Genomic DNA, 26044 nt, shown 5'->3' on the forward strand with positions numbered 1-26044 from the left:
CTCTGGCTAAGAGGACTAAGATGTCAGCAAGGGTCAGTCCCCCTGTTCTCAAAAGGACAAGGGATGATTGGATGGGAGGCTGCCCTCAGGAAAAAGCCCTGTGCAGGCCGACCATAGCAGTCCTGTCCATTCCTCACTTCCCATCACTTCCATGCCAGAGGCTTTCCAGGAATCACAGGATATCTTGACCATGCTGGTACTGCCTCCTCTGGCATCGGTTGGATCCCTTGCATAGGTGGAAGCCACCGTTTGCCCCTCAGTTGGCGAATGCCTGATATTCTCCCTTTACTGCTTGATCAGACAGGAGAGCTCCTCATAGTTCCACTTGATTGGTGAGAGAGACACTGGCACTGGATGCTGAATCTTAAGTGTTGCCGGAGTCCAGGCATAGACTTATGGAGGCATGTGTCCTGCCCCCCACTTCCCCACAACAGTGGCATCATAGGGAGAGTTACTCCCCATATGAGTTTCACCGCTCTAAGAGTAATTCCCCATGACCATGGCACTGCTTGCCATAATGCCGATACTCAGCAGCACCAAGCTACATTAGGCATGGGGGCATAGCCTATAGAATCCTGCTCAACATCCCAGCCCTAGCAGTCATACTCTCAGCACCAGTCACTGCCAACAAGGAGCAGATCCAAAGATCAATGTAGCTCTGGGGGCCACCAGTCCAGGCATAGCACTTGGTCACTGAGATCACTGTCACCACCAGGTTTTCGGTACTGGAGAGAGTGCAGCACATGTTCCCATTTGTGGGCTTTAGCCAGCATCTGCTCAGCAAGTGCTGCATCAGACTGTCTCCTTGCTCCCAGAGCAATCTTTGGCACTGCACCTGAGGCCATTCCAGCTGGTACTGCAGATGGCCTTTCAGGGTATACTGTGACCTCAGGCTCAGTGGCCAACACAATGGTGCCCATGGACCACCTGGGTTTTCAGGTTCAGCCCCAGGCTACCCATTAGGTGGCTGGAGCATCAGAGGCCCCTTTGGTGCCCCCCCACTGGCCATGTACAGGTACTGGAAGTTGCCAGACCAGTTACTCAGTTGAAAAAGGGACTGGACAATCAGCCTACATCACTTGAAGAGGACCATCTGGACCAAGTCTCTTCCTCATTGCCAGACTAAGCCATAGTGGCACCCCCTCCGGAGGTCCCACCTGATGATATGAAGGCCCATCAGGACTTTTTGAAGAGGGTGACAATCAGCCTGGATCTCCAGGTGGAGGAAGTCTAGGAGACCTTGGATTCCCTCTTTGTTTTCCTTAGCCGGATTGTACCAGATAGAGTGGCCTTGCCATTGCATGAAGCAATAGCCAAGGTTGCTAAGTTTATGTGGCAGACTCCTTCATCCATCCTGCCTATCTCCAAGAGGGTGGAGAGAAAGTACTTTGTGCCCACCAAGGACCATGAGTATTTGTATACTCACCCTGCAAGTAACTCACTGGTGGTGGAGTCGGTCAACCACAGGGAGCATAAGGGCCAGCATGCCCCTACCCCAAAGAGTAAAGACTCCAGTGGTTGGATCTCTTTGGATGTAAGCTTTATTCCTTAGCCAGCTTTCAGCTACAGATGGGAACAATTAGGCCCTTTTTGCTCACTACAACCTCAATACATGGCAGGCAGTGTCCAAATTCGAAGCCTTACTTCTCGAAGCGTCTAGGAAAAAGTTCAGTGCTATTGCAGAGGAGTGAGCTTCTATGACCAGGATGGCTCTGTAGGCAGCTTCTGATGTGGTGGACTCGGCAGCGTATTCCATAGCTTCTGTCATGTTGATGCAAAGGGCAGCTTGGTTGCTTCTGCCCTGCCTGTCTCTGGAGGCCAAGAGCTCAATGCAGGACCTCCCGTTTGATGGCATGTCTGTATTTCCAAGCAAATGGACACAAAATTACATGGGCTTAAAGACTCCTGTACGACTCTAAAAGCCTTGGGAGTATACATCCCAGGGCCTGAGCAGAAGTTTAAGCCCCAGCCACCCCAGTCAAAAGGGCCTTATTCCTGCAAAGACTTGGCCTAATGGTGTCTGAAGCCCTTCCTTTGGAGGCAGGGGCATCAATCCCAGTCTGCCTCCCAAGTGTTCTCTAGCCAGGCCAAATTTGGAAAATACACCTTTTGAGGGTGTGCCCAATGGCAGCATGGCCACACTATATCCTCCCCATTTCTTTCCTTCCATCCCTTCCTCCTAGCCTGGAGAGAGATCAGAGCGGACTGTTGGGTCTTGGCTACCATACAGCACACTTTGGCTGTCCTCTACCCCCCATTCTTACTCATCCACCCTGTCTCTATTTAGGGATCTGTCTTGCAAGGAACTTCTCAAGCAGGAGATTATGGAGTTGCTCCAATTGGGAGCAGTGGAAAGGATGCCTACTAGGTTCCCCATCCAGCGATTTTACTCCTGATATTTCTTAATCCCCCAAACTAGAAGAATCCTGTGGCCCATCTTGAACCTGCAAGTCCTGAACAGTTACCTGGTTTGCCTCAAGTTTTGCATGGTCTCCCTGGCCATGATTAATTCTGTCCTGGATCTGGGAGACAGGTATGACACCCTTGACCTCAAAGATGTGTATTTTCACATTGTGATCTTCAAGGGACTTGGGCGATATCTGTGGTTCAAGGTAGGCCAAAACGATTACCAATTTGCATTGCTTCCCTTAGGCCTAGCAACAGCTCCCAGGGTATTCACAAAGTGTATGTCAGTGGTAACGGCTTACCTGAGGTGCCATGGCAGCCAGGTTTATCCTTATCTAGACGACTGGCTGGTCAAAGGTCATGCTGAAATCAGAGTTCATCGCTCTTCTCCTCAGCATGTGCTGACACTCAGTCTCCTGATAAATGACAAAAAGTTGTTAGTTCTGGTGCAAATGATCGAGTTCCTTGGTACAGTGCTCAACTCCACTACAGACACAATATTTCTTCCTCAATACTGTTCAACCCTCTATGGGCCTTATTTGGCAGCTATCTCTGGCACTTCTGACCACTGTACAAGCTTGCCTTCTTCTTCGGATAGTATCCTTGTAGGTGCTCCACTGTGGGTGTCGGGCTAGTCCAGGCACCACAGATCGGAGATCTTTTAGCCATTGTCTGCCAGACTGCACATGCGCGGTGGCCATCTTACGGCTTTTCGTGCCGTTTTCAGTCGTGTGGTCCTGCTCCGCCAGTTCCTCCTAACTGTTTTCGGGCGCAGACAGAGAAACAACTTGCTCTCGCATCAATCCTGACAGGATCTAAAAGGAGAGAGAAAAAAGTTGTATTTAGTTAGTTAGTTGTTATTTTACATATTGTTCTAGTTAGTTCATTAGTGCGTTAAAAAAATTAATTAGTAGAATTCGTTAAGATGTCTGGATCCCCAGAGTTTAAGAAGTGCTCAACTTGCAAAGAGTCCATGCCCGCTTCAACAGATGGGCACTCATCTTGTATAAGATGCCTTAGTGAGGGACACATTCCCCAAAAGTGTTCCCACTGCTCGAAGTTGACGGCATGGGCACGTTGAGACCATGAAATGCTGCTCAAAATATTACTCTTCAACAAAGCCCTTCAGCCGCAGCCGGACCCTTCGACCATGCCGCCATGTCACACTTCTCTGAAGGTGACGCATAAAAAGAAGACCTTGTCCCCATCCCGCTCTCTACCACTACCCAGTGTGAGTACAGGGGACAAGCCAGGCACCTCAGGACTGACGATGATCCGTAGACCAGACAAGGACAAACAGGTGTGTAGCACTTCAGCACCAAGGCCAATAGTGCGTGCTGCACCTCGACCAAAGTTGGCACCGATGCCATCGGCACCCTCAGCACCGACGTCCTCAGCACCAATTCCGGCCACAACATCGGCACTGGACTCTGTTCTGGCACCAAGCGCACCAACAACAAACATGTCAGCACCCGCTTCATCAGCACTGACAGCGCCGATGCCGATTGTCTCAGCACTGAGCCACTCCAAAACCGCTCTGTTGGCACCGATGCACTCCTCTCTGGAACCTACCTACTCGCGAGTCTTAACAACCCCTAGATCGATGCCTCCTATATCTCCAGTATACTACTCACCAGCACTGATCAGGCGAAGAAAGAAGACACACAGGCTTCCTACTTCATCTCCTAGCCCTGAGACAGAGCCGTTCTCTCCAGAACCACCATCTTCATCTCTGGTATGGCCATCCCATTCAACTCATCATTCCTCCAGACCACAGTATTTGCAGCACAACGTATCTCCGCACTCAAGATATCACCGATATCACAGTCACTATTTCCCATCACCACCTTATTCATGGGGACGCTCAAGATCACCTCAATCCCCCTCATACTACAGAATTTCTAGGTATAGGGAGGACTATAGATATGCACACAGGTATTCGCCATACCATGATGATCGATGGCTCAGACATTGCAGTCACCAGGAGCATTCGCCCTGCTCACCTGCCCACTTAAGAGGCATATCACTTTCATCTGCTCCTTCATATACTACCCCAGACAAGAGCAGATCTGTTTCACCATTTACACACAAACGACCTACACCTACTGGCGACCAACCGCCAACGGTCCAGCATGTCACGGAGCGGAGCACGCACTTATCAGACATGGAGGAATCTCAACAACAATCCCCCATAGATGTGGCGTCCTCCTCTCTGGACAATGCAGTATTCCAGGGAGATACCTCACCCGTGGACGATATGAAAGACTTCCAGAAACTGTTTAGAAGGGTCGCTGAGAGTCAAAATGTCCAACTGGGAGAGGTTCAGCAGAAGCAACACCATCTGCTGCGGAATCTACACCCATCCCAGTCATCCAAGGTGGCCCTCCTATCGGACGAGGCCATACTTGAGGTAGCCAGTGACATCTGGCAAACTCCAGCTTCCGTTCTGCCTACCAACAGAAGAACGGACAAGAAGTACTTCGTCCCAGCCAAAGGAATGGAGTTTCTCTTTAACCATCCTCAACCCAATTCCTTGGTCATGGACGCGGCTCAGCAAAGAGCCAAAGCGCTGCATTATAAGAATGCCACCGCAGATAAGGACAGCAAGAAACTTGACCTACTAGGCAGGAAAGTATATTCATCGGCAACATTAACACTCCGCATGGTGAATTACTCTGCCTTATTGGCCAATCATAATTTTGATAATTATGCCAAACTTGTCCCTGTCCTTGAACATCTTCCGGAGGGTAAACGTCAAGTCCTGAAAGTTATAATTCAGGAAGGATATGTGTCGTCCTGTTCCACACTACACATCGCACTGGACATGGCCGATGCAGCAGCCCGCACCATAGCCACATCCATAGTCATGTGCAGGGCTTCATGGCTACATATGGCGGCAGTTCCCAAAGAGCTCCAGAGTAAGGTGGAGGACTTACCTTTTGATAGGCAAATGCTGTTTGCGATAAGACTGACCAAGTCCTCCACTCTGGCCAAGACTCACACACAACATTAAGAACCTTGGGTATGTATACACCACCATACCACCAGAAGCGAAACACACCTTATCAAAGGCAGAGACCATTATCCTTCGCACCATCTTGGCCACACCACTATGATCCTCAAAGACCAAGGCAGCATCTCCAGAGGCGACGTCCACAAGTCGCTAGGCCAACCCACCAGCAGTCAACCAAGCAGCAGGTTTGACATGAGCATCGAGGGATTGCTAACCATCCAATTGTTGCACAGTCACAATGTCACCAACGCACTTTTCCATCATCTCTTGAGGCCCTTTCTCCATCGCTAGGCTACAATAACGTCAGATGGATGGATCATTCAGCTTATAACGTCAGGCTACGTGATCCCATTTGCGTGCCCCCCCTCCCACTCCTTCCCCTCCCTCCCTCTTCAGGGACCCATCTCACGAACCTCCTCTCAAGCAGGAGGTAGTGCATCTACTCAACACAGGAACAATAGAGAGGGTACCGGAGGCATTTGAAGGGAGGGGTTTTTACTCCCACTATTTCCTAACAGAGAAAAAATCTTGGGGTTGGAGACCCATACTCGACCTTTGGCGGCTAAACCAACACCTCCACAAGCAGCACTTTAAGATGGTGACGCTAGCAACAATCATACCTGCACTGGAACATGGCGACTGGTTTGCATCCCTTGAGTTACAGGACGCCTACTTTCATATTACCATTCACCCAGCTCACAGACGATTCCTCCACTTCATAGTAGGCACCAACCACTATCAGTACAAAGTTCTTTCATTCAGACTATCGTTAGTCCCCAGGGTTTTCTCCAAAACATTGGCTGTGGTGGCGACATTCCTTCATCAACTAGGGATCATTATTTTTCCATATCTGGACAACTGCCTCCTCAGGGCCTCTGTTGGACTGTTCCCCACAACAAGTTGGCTGGTATTCCATTCCACCGACTTCAACCCATGGTCCAAATTACAACGGATGCATCCCTTCTTGGCTGGGGAGCTCACATGAGAAACAGTCAAGTCCAAGGTCACTGGTCTCCCGAGGAATCCCTCCTCCATATAAACCTACTCGAGCTCCGAACTGTACCCAATGCCTGCAAACATTTCCTACCGCTTATTCGCAACCGAGTGGTGAGGATACTTACAGACAATATCACAACAATTTATTATATAAACAGGCAGGGAGGAGCTCGCTCCCATTCCCTCTGCATAGAAGCTTTCCATCTATGGAACTTCTGCAACCGGCACAACATTTCTCTCGCAGCAGCCTACCTTCCAGAGGAGGACAATATTACAGTGGATGCGCTCAGCAGGCAATTCGCCCATCAACACAAGTGGGAACTACACCTACATGTCCTTTGTACAATATTAGAATGGTGGGGCCACCCATCTGCAGACTCTTCACCACACAGTACAACACAAAGTGCGTATAATATTGCTCAAGGGCAGGCATTGGCCAAGCATACAAAGGTAATGCTTTCCTCTACAACTGGGGCCATCGTCTCCTATATGTATTCCCTCCCATTCCTGTAATCCCCAGGGTCCTGGAGAAGATAATCATGGAGAAGGCAAAGGTGATTTTAATAGCACCATTCTGGCTTTGCCAGACTTGGTTTCCTTACCTGTTTCGAATGTCTCCTCATTCTCCGTACCATCTTCCCAGTTGACCTGATCTACTGACACAAGACCATGGGCAAATACTACATCCACAACCGGATCACCTCGCTCTGTCCGCATGATTCCTAATTGGTTCAGACAGAGAGAGATGAGTTGTTCCTATGAGGTCAAAGATGTGCTGTTACATAGCAGAAAATTCTCAACTCGTAGTAACTACCTCCATAAATGGCAAAGATTCCAAGAATGGTGCTCGGCCAGAAACCTAGACCTTGTCGAATCACCATTACACTACATCTTAAATTATGTCTTACACCTCACACACCTTGGATTGGCCCTCTCATTGTTCAAGGTGCATCTGGCTGCTATTACAGCATTCCATCAGCCTATTGATGGATACACTGCCTTCTCCCATCCGACTATGAAAAGATTTATTAAAAGCCTCACCAACCTTTTCCCTGAGCACAGACAACCTCCGGACCCCTGGAATTTGGAATTGGTCTTAGACACTTTAATGTGTCTACCATTTGAACCATTGGCCATATGTGATTTCTGTACCTTAACTATGAAAGTCCTATTCCTTCTAGCAATTACATCAGCTTGTAGAGTGGCGGAATTAGCGGCTCTCTCGGCTACTCCCCCTTACACCATCTTTACAGCACAGGGAGTAATGTTACGTCCCCCACCATCATTTTTACTCAAAGTTAACTCTTCTTTTCGCATAAATGAATCAAGTATTCTCCCCATATTCTATCCCAAACTACATATTTCGGAACATCACTTGAGACTACATTCCCTTGACGTTCGTAAAGCCTTAGCCTTTTACATAGAAAGAACTCATGATTTCTGGAAGTCCCAGAATTGCGTTGGATGACTGTTCCAGGGGCCACCCACTGTTGGCACAGAGAATTTCCAAAATAATCATTTCTTGCATTATGCACTGCTATGAATTAAGGGACGTTCCAATTCCATGAACCATAATGGCTCACTCTGCTAGAGCAATGGCCTCCTCAGCAGCTTTGCTCAAGGGGGTTCCCCTAAAAGATATTTGCCAAGTGGCTACCTCGTCGTCCAGCCACACTTTCGCAAAACATTACATGCTACAAAACATTCTCATGATGGACGCAGTGGTAGCCACTGCAGTACTTTCCTCAGTGGTAACTAATTGACTCTGAACCCACCGCCTTTAGTCTGGCTACTGCTGTGGAGTCACCCACAGTGGAGCACCCACGGGGACACTACCCGAAGAAAAAGAAGTTACTCTCCCTATGCAGTAATGATGGTTCTTTGAGGTGTGTGTCCCCATGGGTGCTCCACAACCCACCCTCCTCCCCTCTTTGGAGTCTGTTGTTTATGTCTTCCAGGCTTCGATGATCAGGAAGAACTGGCGGAGCCAAACCACGCAACTGAAAATGGCGCAAAAAGCCGCAAGTTGTCTGCTGTGCATGCGTGGTCTGGCAGACAACAGCTAAATGATTTCTGATCTGCAGCACCGGGACAAGCCCAACACCCACAGTGGAGCACCCAAGAGGACACACACCTCGAAGAGCCATCGTTACTGCACAGGGTGAGTAACTTCTTCTCATTCTCAGCCACATGGATGCATGCAGTTATGTAATGCGCCTTTCCAGACTCAAAATGCACCCATTTCAGCTATGGTTAGCATCAGTGTATTCCCCAGTTTGACATTGTCAGGCGGTCATGGTGCTGACATACATCATTGAGACCCTTACAGGGTGGACAGGGCAGGAAAATCTTATGTCCGGTGTTCTCTTTCAGTAGTCTCTGCACTCAAGGGAACTGGTATCCAACACCTCATACCAGATTTGGTGCTCCCTTGTGATCATTCTGAGATATAACTGTCCTCCATGCTTGCTGCCTCTCTGTGATCATATGTGAGTATAACTGTGCCTGTTATCAAACACCCCTTTTTCTTTGAAGGGAAACAGTCACATTGCACACACATCCCATTGTGCTGGCATAACCAAACCCTAATCTTGCTTTAAGTTATCATAAGAGGAAGCTGCATATCAAATTTGGTAGTCCTAGCTCTTACAGTTTAGTTCTTTAACAAATGGACTCACAGTTGGACACATAGACAGATGCACAAACTCTCTGAAAAATATAGTAGATATCAATAAATATGGAATGTTATCCTGTGGCATTTTAAAATTGTCTTTATGCTGTAAGGGTTTCAACAAAAATAAGCATGATAAACAGAATTATTATTTTATAAATATGCATAGGGAAATACAAAAAAAGTAAGACCATACATCACTGCCACAAAGCGTTTCTAGTTTAACACAGACAAAAGCAAACCAGAGGACAAGAATTCAGTCTCAGGAAGACAAAGACACTGTATTAGATTGATTAGATGAATGCAAAAAGAGGACTTTCTGGAGAGGATTGGGGGTGAGGAAGGGTACTTAGCAGATTTGGAAGGAGGCTAGTGCAACTACAGTGGGGAGCATAAAAAAGGACAGAAAGCCAATCACGAGGAAGAGTAAAGAATAGAGAGAAGAATAGGGTGAATGTAGCATGTGAGGGAAAAGAATGAAGTTAAGAGGGGTATATGTGTGTGCAATGTAAGGTTATGAATGTAAGGATAAGGAGTTTGGGATCATATTTCTGTATTCTAGTTTCAATGTATCTTTAACATTATTTTTAAATTTTTGTTTGTTTGTTTGGAACAGGACTATCTTGAGATTAAACGAATGGTTTTTCCAAGATTTTATTTTCTCAGCAATGCTGAACTTCTTGATATTTTAGCTGAAAGCAAAAATCCTGAAGCTGTTCAGGTAACATTTTGGAATGCCATTCTAGGAACATTCTTTTTGTTACACATAGTGAAAGACTGTTCATATTTTATTCTGCTATTTTCTTTTATGTCTCTTCCTCAGCCTCATCTTGTGAAATGTTTTGCGAATACCAGGAAGTTACATATACTCAGATATGACCAGAGCTCTCCAGTGGTGGTGATGATCAGTTCTGCTGAAGAAGAGACTCTTTTAGTGCCAAAGTATGGTATATATACATGTCATTATTATAATTAACACAATGATATTTTAAAAAATATCTGCTGATTTTTTTTAGATGGCTCTTTATAGTAAAAGTCTATAACTTTGGATGGATTCCTTGATACAGATAGTGTTGGTATAAAATTAGTGAAACTTGTGCCAGGTTGCTTCAACAGCATCAAAGCTTCTTTATGCCTCATCATAAACATGGCAGATGCCATCGATGGTGCTGCTTCAAGAGAGATGTCCCCGTGACTGCTTCATATCTGGTCTTGGTGCTGTCCCTGCACCTGGGTTGGAGATTTTGAAACAGTCCCTGCGCGGGCTGCACATATGTGGAGCCAATGGTGTACGCAGTGCTGCTCAGAACTGTGCATGCACACCCAGAGCACTCCAGTTCCTTCTCAACCAACCCCAGCCTGAGACGGAGCTCTGCAGTTCTCTGTATTCTTCTAAGCTTTTTCTACTTAAGCATAGTTTATTAGCCAGTTAGTGTTGTCATATAGTTGTTATTCATAGTATAAACTTATTTTCTTTATCAAAATGCCAAGTTCCCTGGGCTTCAAGTGCTGCATTTCCTGCATGGACACAATGCCTGTTTCCGAGGGACATTCACAATGCATCAGATGCCTCAGTGAAGATCACCCACCTCAGTACTGCCCTGACTATGCCAAGCTTAAGGCCAAGATTTACAGGGATATAGATCTCTGCCGTAAAGTGATTCTTCTGGAGAAGAATCTTCACCCTGCTTCGGACTCAGGATCACAAGCTAGGGTAGTATGATAACCCTCAGATTCTCCTAATGGCACATCATTTTCTTCCCCATTTTTTGCAAACCATTTGTCTCATTTCCATTGTAGATGGGGCCACATCACAACACACAAGTGGGTTCTAAACCTGGTGGAAGTGGGATATACACTTCAATTTATTTCTTACTCTCCTGCCTACCCTCCCTGTCAGTGATACTCCTATTACTCACACCAAGCAGAGCATCAACAATTTAATGAATATTACCAACAATGCCAGACCCCAGGGCCCAAAGACATTGCTCTCCACCTTCTGGGGTGAACCAACCTGCAGCCTTCAATAAGCAAATTTAAGGCATCAGTCAAGAGCATTGAAAACAATTGAATCTCCCCAGTTCTTACAGAGAACAATCCATCCTTCACCTTCTGTTTATAATCATTCTTCCACAACTGGGAAGCTATCACCTCAGACCATTGGGTCTTAGAGATCTTTCAGTCAGGATATACCATCTCATTCACATCCCCATTCCCCAACCATCACCCTTTTCCATCCTTCTTCAGGGACCCTTTTCATGTGCTATTACTTTGTTCAGAGGTGCAACACCTTATCCACCTTGGAGCCATAGAGCCAGGGTCTACTCAGCACAGGGGGAAACGTTTTATTCACATTACTTCTTGACATAAAAGAAAAATGGGGGAATGCAACCCATTCCAGACCTCTATGGTTTGAACAAATATATACAAAAACAAAAATTCCGGATGGTCACTCTTTCCACAATAATCCCAGCACTGGTGTAGGGAGATTGGTTTTCAGCTCTCGACCTCCAAGATGTATATTTTCATGTTACTATCCACCTGGCACATAGGCGCTTACTCAGATTTACACTTGAGAACCACTATTATCAATACATTGTCTTTCCTTTTGGTCTCTCCACAGCACCATCAATGTTTTTAAAACACAAGTCAACATTAACACCTACCCAATAAATCCACTTTATAGGGGCTTTTCTCCACTCCACTATTCACTATTGGTCGAGACTCACTGCCACAGGAAAGATTCAGAGCAATCTGCAATCTCGTACACACCATTTCCATCAGCCTATAGGTCATGGCTTGTGACTGCCTCCAGCTACTATGACACATGGTAGCCTCTACCTTTATCATCTCCAGTGCCCGACTGCATGAGATGCCTTCAAATTTGGGTAGCTTCGGTATGCAAACCAAAATGGCACAAACTCCTCAAGTACCTTACAATGCCTTCTGCAGTCAAAGACTCACTACTGTGGTGGACCATCCCACTACACATATGCAAAAGGGCTCCATTCCAACAAGAACCCCACACAATCACCATCACAACAGATGCATCCCTCACAAGATGGGAAGCATACATCGGACAAACCACAATGCAGACTATGGTCCATTTTCAGAACCACTCTCCATGTCAACCTCCTCAAGCTCAGAGCTATACACCACGCCTGCTTCCATTTCCTCCTTGTCATCAGTGGCTGCAATATAAGGATCATGACAGACAACATAGCATGTATGTTCTATGTGAACAGGTAGGGTGGAGCTCGTTTCCACTCCCTTTGCACAGAGGCCATCAAACTCTGGAACTGGTGCTTCAAACACATCACCACCATAACTACCACATACCTATCCAGCATCCAGAATGCCACCATTGACAAACTTAGTAGTTGCTTCCCTGTACAACATGTGTGGGAGTTGGATAGTTCTGTCCTAAACACCATTTTTGAATGCTGGGGGTTTCTCCAACTCAAATTATTCACAACAGCCCAGAACAAAAAATGCCCAAAGTTATGTTCTAGAGCAGGTCTGGAATCCTACTCCAGGGCATATGCTTTTTCGCTCCCATGGACTGACATTTTTTTTTATAACCTTCCTACCCATACCCATATCCATACCAGTACCCAACAGGGTAATACAGAAGATCAGAACAGACAATTCACAAGTAATCTTAATAGCACCAGCATGGCCCAGGCAACTGTGGTATCCCTTCCTGACGGGACTGTCAGCCAATATCCCCATCCCCCTTCCACTCTGGCTCAATCTTTGATCTCTATGCAATGGCCAGATTATTCACCCAACATAGACCCTCTGCATCACAGAGCCTGGCTACTCAATGGTTCTCTCATGAAGAGCTAGTGTGCACAGAACCAGTATGCACACTCCTCCTACACAGCTGGACTCTAGCCACATGCACTACCTGCCTCCAAAAATAGAAGAGGTATGCTGCTTAGTGCACTCAGAAATATACCTCCCTAACCTCTGCACCTCTTCACTCAATCCTTGAATATTTACAGGAACTTAAATTGACAGGTCTCTCTACTAACTCCATCAAGGTCTGTCACGGTTAAATTCTCCAACCTGGCACTTCTAGTGGTGGTAATGGGAGCCAGCTAGCAGAATAAACTCTGTAAGAACCTGTTTCTGTAACTTCCAGAGACAAACTTGTCCGGTCTCAGTTTCCCTGAGATCTCCCCCTCCCCCTGCACACAAAAGGTAGCTGCTACCACCAAGTGTCATTTTGAATTAAAAACTAAAGAAAATAAATAAACCTTTTTACAGGGAAGAAACCACTTGGAATTCCTTCCCTGTGGCAAAGCTCTTCCTCCCCCCCAACCTCCGTTCTGCTAGGAGTAGGGGGAAACAAACATAGATAATCTGCAGAGATAATGGGGCTCTGTTTCTCCCAGGTTATGTGAGTTCACTTAGGCAGTAGGTTTAAGGACACAAAAATCAACCAATACTGGTTAACAAAACAAAAAGAAAACACTTTTATTATTAAAATAAGACTATTGTTGCAAGCTTAGTCAATGACTAGGTGCTAAAAGCCATGGATTGAAATAGACTCAGGGATTCTCCCTGGGCTGTAATTCTTAGTTACAAAAAGAGAAAAGAAAAACAATTAACCATCTCAGGCATGATTTCCAAACCTACAAACAAGGAAACCAATAAAACCTGATCTTGATTGAAATTCCTTATCTGCATTTCATGTTAGAAATCATTACAAAAGGAATAGAGCATAAGACAAAGAATATCTTATTGCCTCAGTATGAAACCATGGGACACCCACATCTTGAATGCTGCGTACAGATATGGTCGCCTCATCTCAAATAAGATATATTAGCATTGGAAAAGATTCAGAAAAGGGCAACAAAATTGATCGGGGTTTGGAATGGGTCCCATATGAAGAGAGATTAAAAAGACCTGGACTTTTCAGCTTACAAAAGAGGAGACTAAGGAAGGATATGATAGAGGTGTATAAAATCATGACTGGTGTGGAAAAAGTGAAAAAGGAAAAGTTATTTACTTGTTCCTGTAATATAAGAACTAGGGGTCACCAAATGAAATTAATAGGCAGCAGGTTTAAAACAAACAAAAGGAAGTATTTCTTCATTCAGCTTACAATCAACCTGTGGAATTCCTTGCCACAGGATGTTATGAAGACTAGGACTTTAACATGGTTTAAAAAAGAGCTAGATAAATTCATGGATGTTAGGTTCATCAATGGCTATTACCCAGGATGGGTAGGAATGGTGTCCCTAGCCTCTGTTTGTCTGGAAATGGATGACAGGAGAGGGATCACATGATGATTACCTGTTGTTTTCATTCCATCTGGGGCATCTTGCATTGGCCATTGTTGGCAGACAGGATACTGGGCTAGATGGACCTTTGGTCTGACCCAGTATGGCCATTCTTATGCTCTTAGGGCTAACAAGCACCACCGGTTCCTGGAATCTATCCTCTTGAAAGCAAAACAGATTTGGCAATGCCATATTTTTGACTTGATGATGAACTGCACAAAAAAGGGTGTTGAATGAAAGAGAATATAAAACAAATGCCGTCACCAGCTGACTGATGACTGAATTGATGTTATAAATAACTCTCTGGTTGTTACACAGAAGGGAATTATGAAACACATGGGTTTGTCACACCAGGAAAGACACAAGGGTTTGTCACACATGGGTTTTTGCTCCAAAAATAGGTAAGGCCCTACCAAATTCATGTCCATGAAAAACACATCACAGACCATGAAATCTAGTTTCCTCATATGAATTCTGGTCTTCTGCATGCTTTTCTCCTATGCTATAAAGATTTCACAGGGGACACCAGCATTTTTAAAATTGGGGGCGCTGACCCAGAATGGTCACAATACTACCAACTTTACTTCTTTCTGCTCTGCCTTCAGCGCTGAGTGGACAGAGCTGCTTAATGAGGGCCCAGCACTTCAGACAGGAGCACAGACGTAAGGGAAGCAATACCATACCATGTCCTTTCTCTGTTGTTGCTGGAAGTGACTCTGCCTTAAAGCTGGGATCCCTGGTAACAGTTGTCACTCTCTAGCTGCCTATCTCTGAAGGCAGTGTTGTCACCAGCAGCAGCTCAGAAATAAAGATAACAGTACAACTTCCCCTGCACTAACCTTATGATCCCCCGCCACAATACTTTTTTGAGTCAGTAACCCTACAATTACAACTGTGACTTTTCAGATTTAAATAGCTGAAATAATGAATATATTATTTTTAAATTCCTATGACTGTTGACCAAAATGGATTGAATTTGGTAGGGACCTAAATATAGGAAAAATGAGAAAATTAATAAGCTTTGATATATGCTGTGCAGTCCATCATGGGCATGGACAAGTCCTGCAAGCCCCTGGGCAAAGTGTGTGTGGGCTGGTCACTGCTGCTTCTGAAAGGAGTTGGGCCAGAGGCAGCCAGCCTGAGCATTTCCTGGAGTGTACCACACCACTCCCAAGCAGCCCCTGCATAAACCAGAGTTCAGTGTGCATCCCTGCAATTGCCCTTTGCCTGAACACCTGCCTCCTTTCCCCTCCCCAGTCAGAGTGCCTATATCCAGTGAGCTGGCTACCTATGTGCACACAATTTTTATTGAAAATTTGTTCCAAAATGGATTCTCACAGAGATAGATTGTACTTTAAGTTAAATTTTTGCTGTCCAATTGGTTCACTAAAAAGATATCCTATTAAATTGGCTGAGGAATGACTTCCATACTTCTAAGTCGACTTTCATAGCTCTGATAACCCAGATAACTTAAGGAGGCTCTCTGACCCCAATTGTGGAGGATGCAAGCCAGGCACAGAAGGCCCTCCCTGGGAGTGTCCCTTAGGACAAGTGTCCTAAGATCCTCTGTAACTACCTGAGTGTAGTCTTTGTAGCACCCTGCCATTAACAGAGGAGCCTCAGAGTTTAAACAAAATTATGAGCATCTCTGTATTCTCCAGACAGCAAAAACTAACAGAGACGGCATTTGTCCTTTTGACTTCTACTTTCTCCTGCATATTTGTTTGAGCTATATATTCAAATCCTTCAATGGATTTTAAATTTGTTGCTTGTACATGATATCTCTCCCCTTCATATGGGCTCCGAGAGCCAAATAAAAAACCATTACAAATATAATCAGCATATTTTTTGCTAGGATAGTCCAATTAATGGCCCTTAATACTTCTAATTTATTTGGAGATGGTGCTTTTTGTCTCCACTGTTACCTTCTTGACTGTTCTGTTGGAAGTCCCAGGCCTTTGATGACTGCTGCTTCTTTTCTCAAATTGAAAAGGGACTACATTACTCTGGGCTGACTTCATATATCACACTTCTGGATATATAAGAAAATCCAGGGTCTGATTATCTGTGATTTTCCCCCCCAACCATTGCTTCTTAGAAATCTTATTCTTTTTTCCCCTTCCTATTATCCTTGTCATCATTTCTAAATAGGAGAATGAACATTCTAACACATTCCCCTCTCCAAATCTTATCTTTAGCTGCCTTAGGCTAAAGATAATGTGCTCCCAGTGGTTTAGCATGGAGCGAGTGGTATCACTATAAACTGTGTCCTTGTACTTCAGGGTTCTGCCTCAGGACCTTGCACATGCCCCTGTGCTCTTGTGTTTCATGTGAGATTACTTGCTCCAGACATAGTTCATAAGCTTTCAGCCATGAATGAAGCCAGAGAGACAACTACTCTTCCAACCCATCCTACAGCTGTATATCCTATTCCTTTGGCATGCATATTGCTGGCGCTGCTCCTGCCATGATTCCACAAGCCTCCCTTCCAGCCACTCTCATTGTGTTTCCAATCCTGTATTGGAAGGTGTATGGTCTATGTGCATGATCTTGCAGAGAGCCATCCCTTGGCTCAGACTAAACCTTAGTGTTTGGGTCCCATATTTCTTGGTAATGTGATCCAAGGCTGAACTTTCTATGGATTTCTCCTTCCCTCTGCCCTTAAGGGTTTGCTTTATAACATTTGCTGGCACACCTTAACTCATGCTTTGGATGTCAGTCACTGACTTGCCATCTGAAGTTGGGATATTATTCCTGGGCACCCTGTGGTTGTTAGCTGGCCTTTTCTTTCCAGTACTTGCTAGCTGATCCTCACCTGTATCCTTGAACATGGTTTGGTATACAAAGTTCTCTTGCAAATTCTGATGGTCAGAGCTCTCTTGGAAAGAATTGTCTATGTACCCATCTGCCGGTCTGTGGAAATAAAAACTATGACCCCTCCAAACTTGCTTGTCTGAAGCCACTGTTTTGGAAGATGTTTCAGAAATGTAAAAACTTACCAAGAAATTGTGTTTTATAGCCCCTTGTCTTTCAATACATGCGTTAACCAACTTTTAGGGTGCAGACATGATCCCACTAAAAAATTCGATCTGGTGTGTGTGGGTACATGTACACTGAGGGTTCATATAGACTATGCGGAATGGTCGAAAGAGGATATGCAAATTCTCTGAGAATTTGCATATCTTCTTCTGATCGCACTTTCGAGAACTTTTGAAAGTGAAAGTAGTTTAGATGCGGCTTTTTTGGCGAACCTCCTCCTTGTCAACAAGCCGCTCTTCCTCAAAAAATAAGGTTTACATGGCTTTTCGACAAGGGGCGGGGGATTCGCCAAAAAAGCAGCGTCTAAAGTATTTTCACTTTCGAAAGCTCCGCTTTCAAAAGAGTGATACGAAGAAGATATGCAAATTCTCTCAAAAATTGCATATCTTCTTTTGATCATTCCGCATAGTCTAGATGAGCCCCAAGTGTGAAATAAATACGGACTATAAATCACAAAGAACTAGAATTACTTTACATAACCATTCTTTCCTGGATGTGATCCTCTATGCAATACCCAAGGAGTCTAATCACACAATGGCAAAATTTCCACTGATTTATTTGGGAGTTGTGCACATGAATGAGCAGCATAATCAGGACCTAAGAATTCTGTAGTCACTGGAAAAAGACAGTGATACCAAAGGAGAGGAAATATTTTCTCAGTGTCTGGATTAAGACCGAGTGGATAGCATTAAGAAAGAAGAGATGCAGTAGAATTCCTTATGTCTGCAATTCATATAAAGTTTTAAGAATATGAAATTAAAACATTCAGTTGTTTTTCAGTAAATGTTGATTTTTCAAATTCAACATTGCAGGAATATTCGTGTTAGAGGCCCAGTTGAGCAGTGGTTAGGAAATGTAGAGAGCAGCATGTTTGATATGGTAAAAAAGTAAGTATATATTTTCCATTGAATACAAAATTATAACAATAATTTGTGTTTATATATTTATATGTATTTGTGGGACAAAGATAGGGTATGTCTAGACTACAAGCCTCTGTCATCAGAGGCAAGTAGATTAGGCTACCCAGCATAGAGAAATGAAGCTGCGATTTAAATAATCGCGGCTTCATTTAAATTTAAATTGCTGCCGCGCTCTGCCGACCAGCTGATGATCAGCTGTTTGTTGGCATATTGGGGCAGTCGAGACGAGCGGTGGTCGACAAGGAAGCCTTTGTCAACCTGCACCAGTCAACAAAGGCTTCCTTGTCGACTGCGGCGCGTCTAGACTGCCCCGATCTGCCAACAAACAGCTGATCATCAGCTGGTTGGCAGAGCGTGGCAGCCCTTTAAATTTATTTAAATTCATTTCCCTATGCAGGGTAGCCTAATCTACACGCCTCTGGTGACAGAGGCATGTAGTCTAGACATACCCTGAATCTCTACCCCTCAAAAAGCTTACACTTGAAAAAGACACTTACAATCATTTTAAAAAAAAAAAACGCCCCAACCAAGTGCATACCATAAATTCTCTTGTCTGGAGTTAAATGAAAACTGACAATGTGTAGAATTTCAGGCTTATGTTTGATAGCATTGGCATTCAGGAGTGTTTAGAAATTATTTGAGATGATGAGACTACTTCTTTCAAGACATCAGAGCATTATTTCAACAATATTGCATTGCTGATTCCTGGTGAAGTTGTGATTTATCATAGCCCCCAGATGTTTTTCAGCAGTGCTGCTGCCAAGCAAGTTTTCCCCCATTCTGTATTTGTTCATTTGTTTTTAATTCCCTAAGTGTATCCCATTACACTTTGTAGAATTTCATTTTGTTGCCTATAGCCCAGTTCTCCCATTTATCAGGATCCCTCTGAATTTTAGCCCTATCCTTTGAAATGTTGGCAACCCATGTAGTTTTGTGTCATCTGAAAACTTGATCAGTACGTTATCTCACATTTCTCTAGCTCACTTATCAGATTTCAGCAAGGCTTTTGACAAAGTATAATTTGTCCGCCACGTTCCTCCATCCACCAAATCAGCTACTATGTCAAAGAAGGAAATTAAACTAGTTTGGCATGATTTATTCTTGGAAAATCTATTCTGGTTTATAATGATTACTCCTTAGTTCTTCACATACTCACAAATTGAAAGTTTTATACATTGCTTTAGTATCGTCCAAGGTATCAAAGTAGGCTGGCTGGTCTGTAGCTTCCCGGCTTTCTTTACCACTTTTTCAAAATGGAAACTGTTTGCCGTTTTCTAATCTTCCGGGATCTCTTCTGTCATCAATGACTTTGTAAATGTTATTGCAATGGCTCTGAGGTTTATTAAACTAAGTCCTTCAGTATCCTCAAGTGAATAGCATCCAGCTTTGCTGGTCTGAATTAATTCAACTTGGTCAGAAGATTTGTAATGTGTTCTTGACTAATCCCAATCTACATTCCTTTCTCTTCATTGTCTATGGTAACATTGCTAGTTGTCCAGTCCCATGTTATTTGATGTGAGAGTCAGCATCTAGTCATCTTCTGTTATCAGCTCACCCTCTCCATTGAGCAGCAGGTCTATACTATTCTTGATCTTTCTTTTTTGTTGGACGTATATGAAGAACCCCTTCTTGTTTCTAACATATCTTGCCAGCTGTAATTTATTCTTTGCTTTGGGTTCCCATATATGCCTCCTTGGTGACATGTCCCTCCTTCATTTTCTTGTATGTGTTTTGTTTTTATCTTTTGTTTTTTACATAGCTAAAAACTCCTTTTGCAGCCACATTGGCCTCCTGTGGCTCTACTTATCTTTCTTTTGTTTTGGAATAGCCTGATGTTGAGCCTCTAGCCAGCCCCTTTGACTCTTTTTCTTTCTAATTGGTCTTTTCTTGGGACCTTGCTTACTATTTCTCTGAGTCCATTGAAATCTGTCTTTTTGAAGCCCAATATTCATAGAATCATAGACTAATAGGACTGGAAGGGACCTCAAGAGGTCATCGAGTCCAGCCCCCCGCCCTCAAGGCGGGACCAAGCTCCGTCTACACCATCCCTGACAGATGTCTATCTAACCTATTCTTAAATATCTCCAGAGAGGGAGATTCCACCACCTCCCTTGGCAATTTATTCCAATATTTGACCACCCTGACAGTTAGGAATTTTTCCTAATGTCCAATCTAAACCTCCCCTGCTGCACTTTAAGCCCATTACTCCTTGTCCTGTCCTCAGAAACCAAGAGGAACAAATTTTCTCCTTCCTCCTTGTGACACCCTTTTAGATATTTGAAAACCGCTATCATGTCCCCCCTTAATCTTCTTTTTTCCAAACTAAACAAGCCCAGTTCATGAAGCCTGGCTTCATAGGTCATGTTCTCTAAACCTTTAATCATTCTTGTCGCTCTTCTCTGTACCCTTTCCAATTTCTCCACATCTTTCTTGAAATGTGGCGCCCAGAACTGGACACAGTACTCCAGTTGAGGCCTAACTAGTGCAGAGTAGAGCGGCAGAATGACTTCACGAGTTTTGCTTACAACACACCTGTTGATACAACCTAGAATCATATTTGCTTTTTTTGCAACAGCATCACACTGTTGACTCATATTCAACTTGTGGTCCACTATGACCCCTAGATCCCTTTCCGCCATGCTCCTTCCTAGACAGTCGCTTCCCATCTTGTATGTATGGAACTGATTGTTCCTTCCTAAGTGGAGCACTTTGCATTTCTCTTTATTAAACCTCATCCTGTTTACCTCTGACCATTTCTCTAACTTGCTAAGGTCATTTTGAATTATGTTCCTATCCTCCAAAGAAGTTGCAACCCCACCCAGTTTGGTATCATCAGCAAACTTAATAAGCGTACTCTCTATCCCAATATCTACATCATTGATGAAGATATTGAACAGTACGGGTCCCAAAACAGACCCTTGCGGAACTCCACTTGTTATCCCTTTCCAGCAGGATTTAGCACCGTTAACAACAACTCTCTGTATTCATGTTTTATTGTTCTCATGCCCTTTTATGTAAAAGATCTTGAATTATATCATATCATATCAAGTCACTGACCATCTTCATATTTGCAACCAAGTCATCCATATTGGTCAAAGCCAAAGCCAAAATGTCCGGCCTGCTAGTTGTTTCCTCAATTTTTTGAGTCAGAAAGTTGTCCCCTACACATGCTAAGAATTTGCACAATGTGTTATGTTTCCTGGAATTGTCTTCAAACAGATATCAGGGAAATTTAAATCCCTCATTACATCTTGTTACCTGCTTTTAGAATGACTCATTCATTTCCTCTTTTTGATTTGATGATCTGTAATGGACTACCACCATAACATCTCTACCATTCTTTTGCTGTGTTATCTTTACCCAGAGATTCTCAGCAGATCTGTCACTCATTTCCTCTTAAACACCAGAGTAAGTGTAACATTCTTGATGTTCAGCACAACAGCTCCTTCCCCCCTCCCTCATATATATCCTTTTGGAGCAAGATATTTTCCTTGGTACTGGTACTCCAAATATGGAAGTTGTCCCACCTAGTCTCTGTAGGTATGTCTACACAGCAGGTATTTGGAAATAACAGCCGTTATTTCGAAATTACTTTACTAGCATCTACACAGCCAAACCGCCATTTCAAAATTAATTCAAAATAGCGGAGCGCTTATTACAAATTTGATAAATCTCATTCCATGAGGAATAACACCTAATTCAAAATAGCTATTTCAAAATAAGTGCTGTGTAGACACTTACATCGAAATAGGGGGCCTCCAGCCTTCCCAGGGTGCTCTGATGGCCACTCCAGCCTCAACCAAGAACACGCCTCTCCCTCTCCACTCCCTGGAGCCCTTAAAGGAGTTGTGCTCCAAGCCTGCCAGCCCAGAGCCAGCAGTCACTGCCCCTGACCCAGTGGCCCGAAAACATGAGCCAGCAAGCCATTGGCAGCCAGCCCTCCACTGCTCCCCAGGAGCAGTCTGCCAGCTAATAGGAGCCTGCCAGGGCCTGGAGAAGGCAGGCGCCTTCCTGGTCTAGGGTAGAGATCATGGACTTTATTCAGGTTTGGGGGGGATGCCCCCAATGTCCATGATCTCCGCACTAGATGGAGGAACGTGACCGTCTATGGCAGGATAGCTGCCAGCCTGGCCACCAAAGGTCACATGAGAACCCAGGAGCAGGTTTGCATGAAAATCAAGTTGGTCCGGCAAGACCCCCAACCCTGAGCCCTGAGCTTCCTCTCCCCCTTCTTCCACTTGCTTCCCCTTTCCAGCTCCCTACTTCCAGGTTTCCCCCTCCCCTCTCCCACCCTCTCCTGCCTCCTTTCCCCAGTCTCACCTGAGTTTCATTCCCCCTCCTCAGTTTTGTTAAATAAAGAGAGTTTGTGTTCATGAAAATACATGCATTTTATTTGACATCAGGAAGAAGGGTTTGGGAGAGGTAAGTGGAAGGATGTGAGGGAAGAATGAGGCACAAGCCCCCAGTGGGGCAGACCAGGGAGGCTCTTAGTGCTCCTCAGGATGGAAGCTTTCCCACAGGGCCTCCTGGATACTGACAGTTCCCGATGGACCTTCCAGATGGTAGCCTGAAGAAAGTGCAGCCAGGCTCACAGCAACATATCTACAAGAAGCATACCCAGGGGCAGCTCTGGCTCCATATTGCAGAATGCTGTGGTATCCCAAGTGAGGGCAACCAGAGCACTCAGAGGGTATGTCTACACTACCCCGCTAGTTCGAACTAGCAGGGTAATGTATGCATACCGAACATGCAAATGAAGCCCGGGATTTGAATTTCCCGGGCTTCATTTGCATAAGCCAGCCGGCGCCATTTTTAAATGCCGGCTTGTTCGAACCCCGTGCCGCGCGGCTACACGCGGCACGGGCTAGATAGTTCGAACTAGCAAGCCATTCCGAACTATCTGTACGCCTCGTGGAATGTGGAACGAGGCGTACAGATAGTTCGGAATGGCTTGCTAGTTCGAACTATCTAGCCCATGCCACGTGTAGCCGCGCGGCACGGGGTTCGAACAAGCCGGCATTTAAAAATGGCGCCGGCCGGCTTATGCAAATGAAGCCCGGGAAATTCAAATCCCGGGCTTCATTTGCACGTTCGGTATGCATACATTACCCCGCTAGTTCGAACTAGCGGGGTAGTGTAGACATACCCAGAGAGAAAATGCTTTGCTGTCCCTCATCAAGGTAGGCAAGCAAGCAGGGAAAGCTGGGAACCAACTGTCTAGGGGAGCCCCTTTAAGCACAGGCTTCAGATAGCCTCAAGCAGCAGCCACACAAAGTACTCCTGACCTGATGCCCTGTCGGACCTGGTTCCGGCCAGCCTTAAATGTGACTTAGCGTTCACTCAGTGAGGACACGCTATTTCGAAATAGCAAAACGCTATTTCAAAATGCATTTTATGTGTAGAAGCGTTATTTCGAAATAACTTATTTTGAATTAACTATTTCAAAATAAGATATTTTGAAATAACCCTGTAGTGTAGACATAATTTTCTTCTTTTGGGATCCCCACCAGAGTGATCTTTAATACATATTGCTTAGAAGTGGATTCTTATTAACACAGTGTTATTCTTGCTAGCACATTATTGCTCCTGCTGATGTGATGTCATTGTCACAGTTTTCAAGGGACCTACACCTTCAGTTTCAACTTGGCTCTGCTCAAGAAATGCTTACTCAGATCTCAGGCCCCTATCCTACATCTGTCTCTGGGCATGGATCCATATTATGTTGCCTTCTGACCAGGGCTTTTAGGCTGCATATCCCTGCTCTTTACTGTGATTGTCCCCAGGAGATCAGACAAACATCTAGTCCTTGTTCATGGATTTCCCTGAGGACAATAATAGTTCTTATCAGAGAAGAGAGCATTCATAAGCAGAGTATCTTTCTTCAGGAATGAAGTACATATAAAGAAAACATATAACAATAAAATAGTTATCTTGATGCATATTAAAGTTTATAAAAGGTCAATCCAACTTCAGCATAGTACCCTTGTATTAATCTTTCAATCCTCTTAATTGGGTTTGCACTCTTGATTATAAATGCGTGTCTGGTTTCTGCTAAAAGACAATCCAGGGACAGCTCAGCTATGTCCTCACATGATTTGGTCTTCGGTCTCTGCCTTTCCGAAACATGAAACACTAGTTATTGCCCATCATCTTTGGAGGCAAAGCCTCAAAGCCCAGATGTCTTTGGTGTAATCCATGTAGTAAAATTTACATTAACTACAAGCAAAAATTACACAGGAAATTCATTCAGTAATCCAGGACACTAAAAACACATTCAACTCTTACTATCCAAAAGCAATGTCTCTCTGGCCCATTTCAATCATTGTAAAGAATTATGATGGCAATTAAAATGTCTTGGAATCCCATTTATTTTATACATCTTTTACTATGGACCAAGCTTTTAGTCTGCACATCCCTGCTCTTTACTCAGATCTGTTGTTATTCCCAGCAGATTTGACAAACATCTTAGATAAGTGGCTTTATTTGAAAGAGGAGTTGTTTGGCTTTTGTAAAGTTTTTTAGGTATTGGATTGCTCTGATATGGCATCAGTAAGTTGATTACTGAAGCAGCAGTAGGATTTGTTTCTGTAGTATGAGTTATTTTTTTTTAGAAAGAATTTTTTGAAACTGATGATATACACAGAATGTTAGTTCTTGTAGGGCCTATTCTACAAGATGTAAAGCAGTTAATGCAAGGTTCTGAGCACCTCAAATGACACTGACAGTGATGAGGACTTTGCATCCTTGGATCTCGGTGGCTTCAGGGGGTGGCCGAGTTAGTCTGTTAGGATATGTCTATACTACAGTGTTATTTTGAAATATAGTATTTTGAAATAGTTATTTCGAAATAACGAGTCTAGACACAAAATGCATTTCGAAATAGTGTTTTGCTATTTCAAAATAGCACGTCCACACTGATAGGACATTGAATCGCATTTAAGACTGTCTGGAACCGGTTCTGGCAGGGCATCAGGTCAGGAGTTACTTTGTGTGTCTGCTGCCTGAGACTATCTGAGACCTGTGCTTAAAGGCCCTCCTCCCCACCAAGATAGCTAGTTCTAAGGTTTCCCTGCTTGCTTGGCTACCTCAATGAGGGATGGCAAAGCATTTTTTTCTCTGCGTGCTCAGGTTGCCCTCACTCTGGAACACCACAACAGTCTGTGGCATGGAGCCGGAGCCACCCCTGGTCACTCTGGTGTTTCTCCTGGATGTGTTGCTGCGAGCCTGGCAGCACATTCTGCAGGCAGTAACAGTCTCCCTGGTGTGCCCCACTGGGGGCTTGTGCCTCATTCCTCTCTCACGTCCTTCCACTTACCCCTCCCTAACTCTCCTTCTTGCTGTACAATAAAAGACACATGTATTCATTACAACAAAGCCTCTTTATTGAACAAAACTGGGGGTAGGGGGAGATGAATCTGAGGTGAGACTGGGGAAAGAAGGTGGGAGAGGGGAGGGGGAAACCTGGGAGGAGGAAGCTGGCAGGGGGACGAAAGGGGAGGAGAAGCTCAGAGCTCAGTGTTGGGGGTCTCACTGGCCCAACTGTCTCCCAGCACTGCGGCTGCGGGGGCCTCGGTGTCCTTCGGGTGTGGGGAGGATGGGGAGGAAGAAGCGGGTGGGGGAGAAGGAGTGGGAGGAGGAGTGGTAGCTGGGGAGGCAGCAGAGGGTGGAGCAGCAAGAAGCAGCAAGCTCTGCCCCACGGTCGATGACC

General features: G+C 44.7%; 1 protein-coding gene across 4 annotated transcripts in view; it reads left to right on the top strand.

The window, feature by feature from the left end:
• Window positions 1-26044, top strand: part of DNAH14 (dynein axonemal heavy chain 14) — a 599282-nt gene that overhangs the window by 207212 nt on the left and 366026 nt on the right. For all 4 annotated transcript variants that reach the window (XM_075925276.1, XM_075925277.1, XM_075925279.1 and 1 more), the window contains 3 exons: window positions 9703-9807; window positions 9910-10028; window positions 18229-18303. In XM_075925276.1, the coding sequence (XP_075781391.1) occupies window positions 9703-9807; window positions 9910-10028; window positions 18229-18303 (299 nt within the window). The remainder of the gene's footprint in view (window positions 1-9702; window positions 9808-9909; window positions 10029-18228; window positions 18304-26044) is intronic.

The sequence above is a fragment of the Pelodiscus sinensis genome, chromosome 3 (assembly GCF_049634645.1).
Source record: "Pelodiscus sinensis isolate JC-2024 chromosome 3, ASM4963464v1, whole genome shotgun sequence".
NCBI classification, from domain to species: Eukaryota; Metazoa; Chordata; order Testudines; family Trionychidae; genus Pelodiscus; species Pelodiscus sinensis.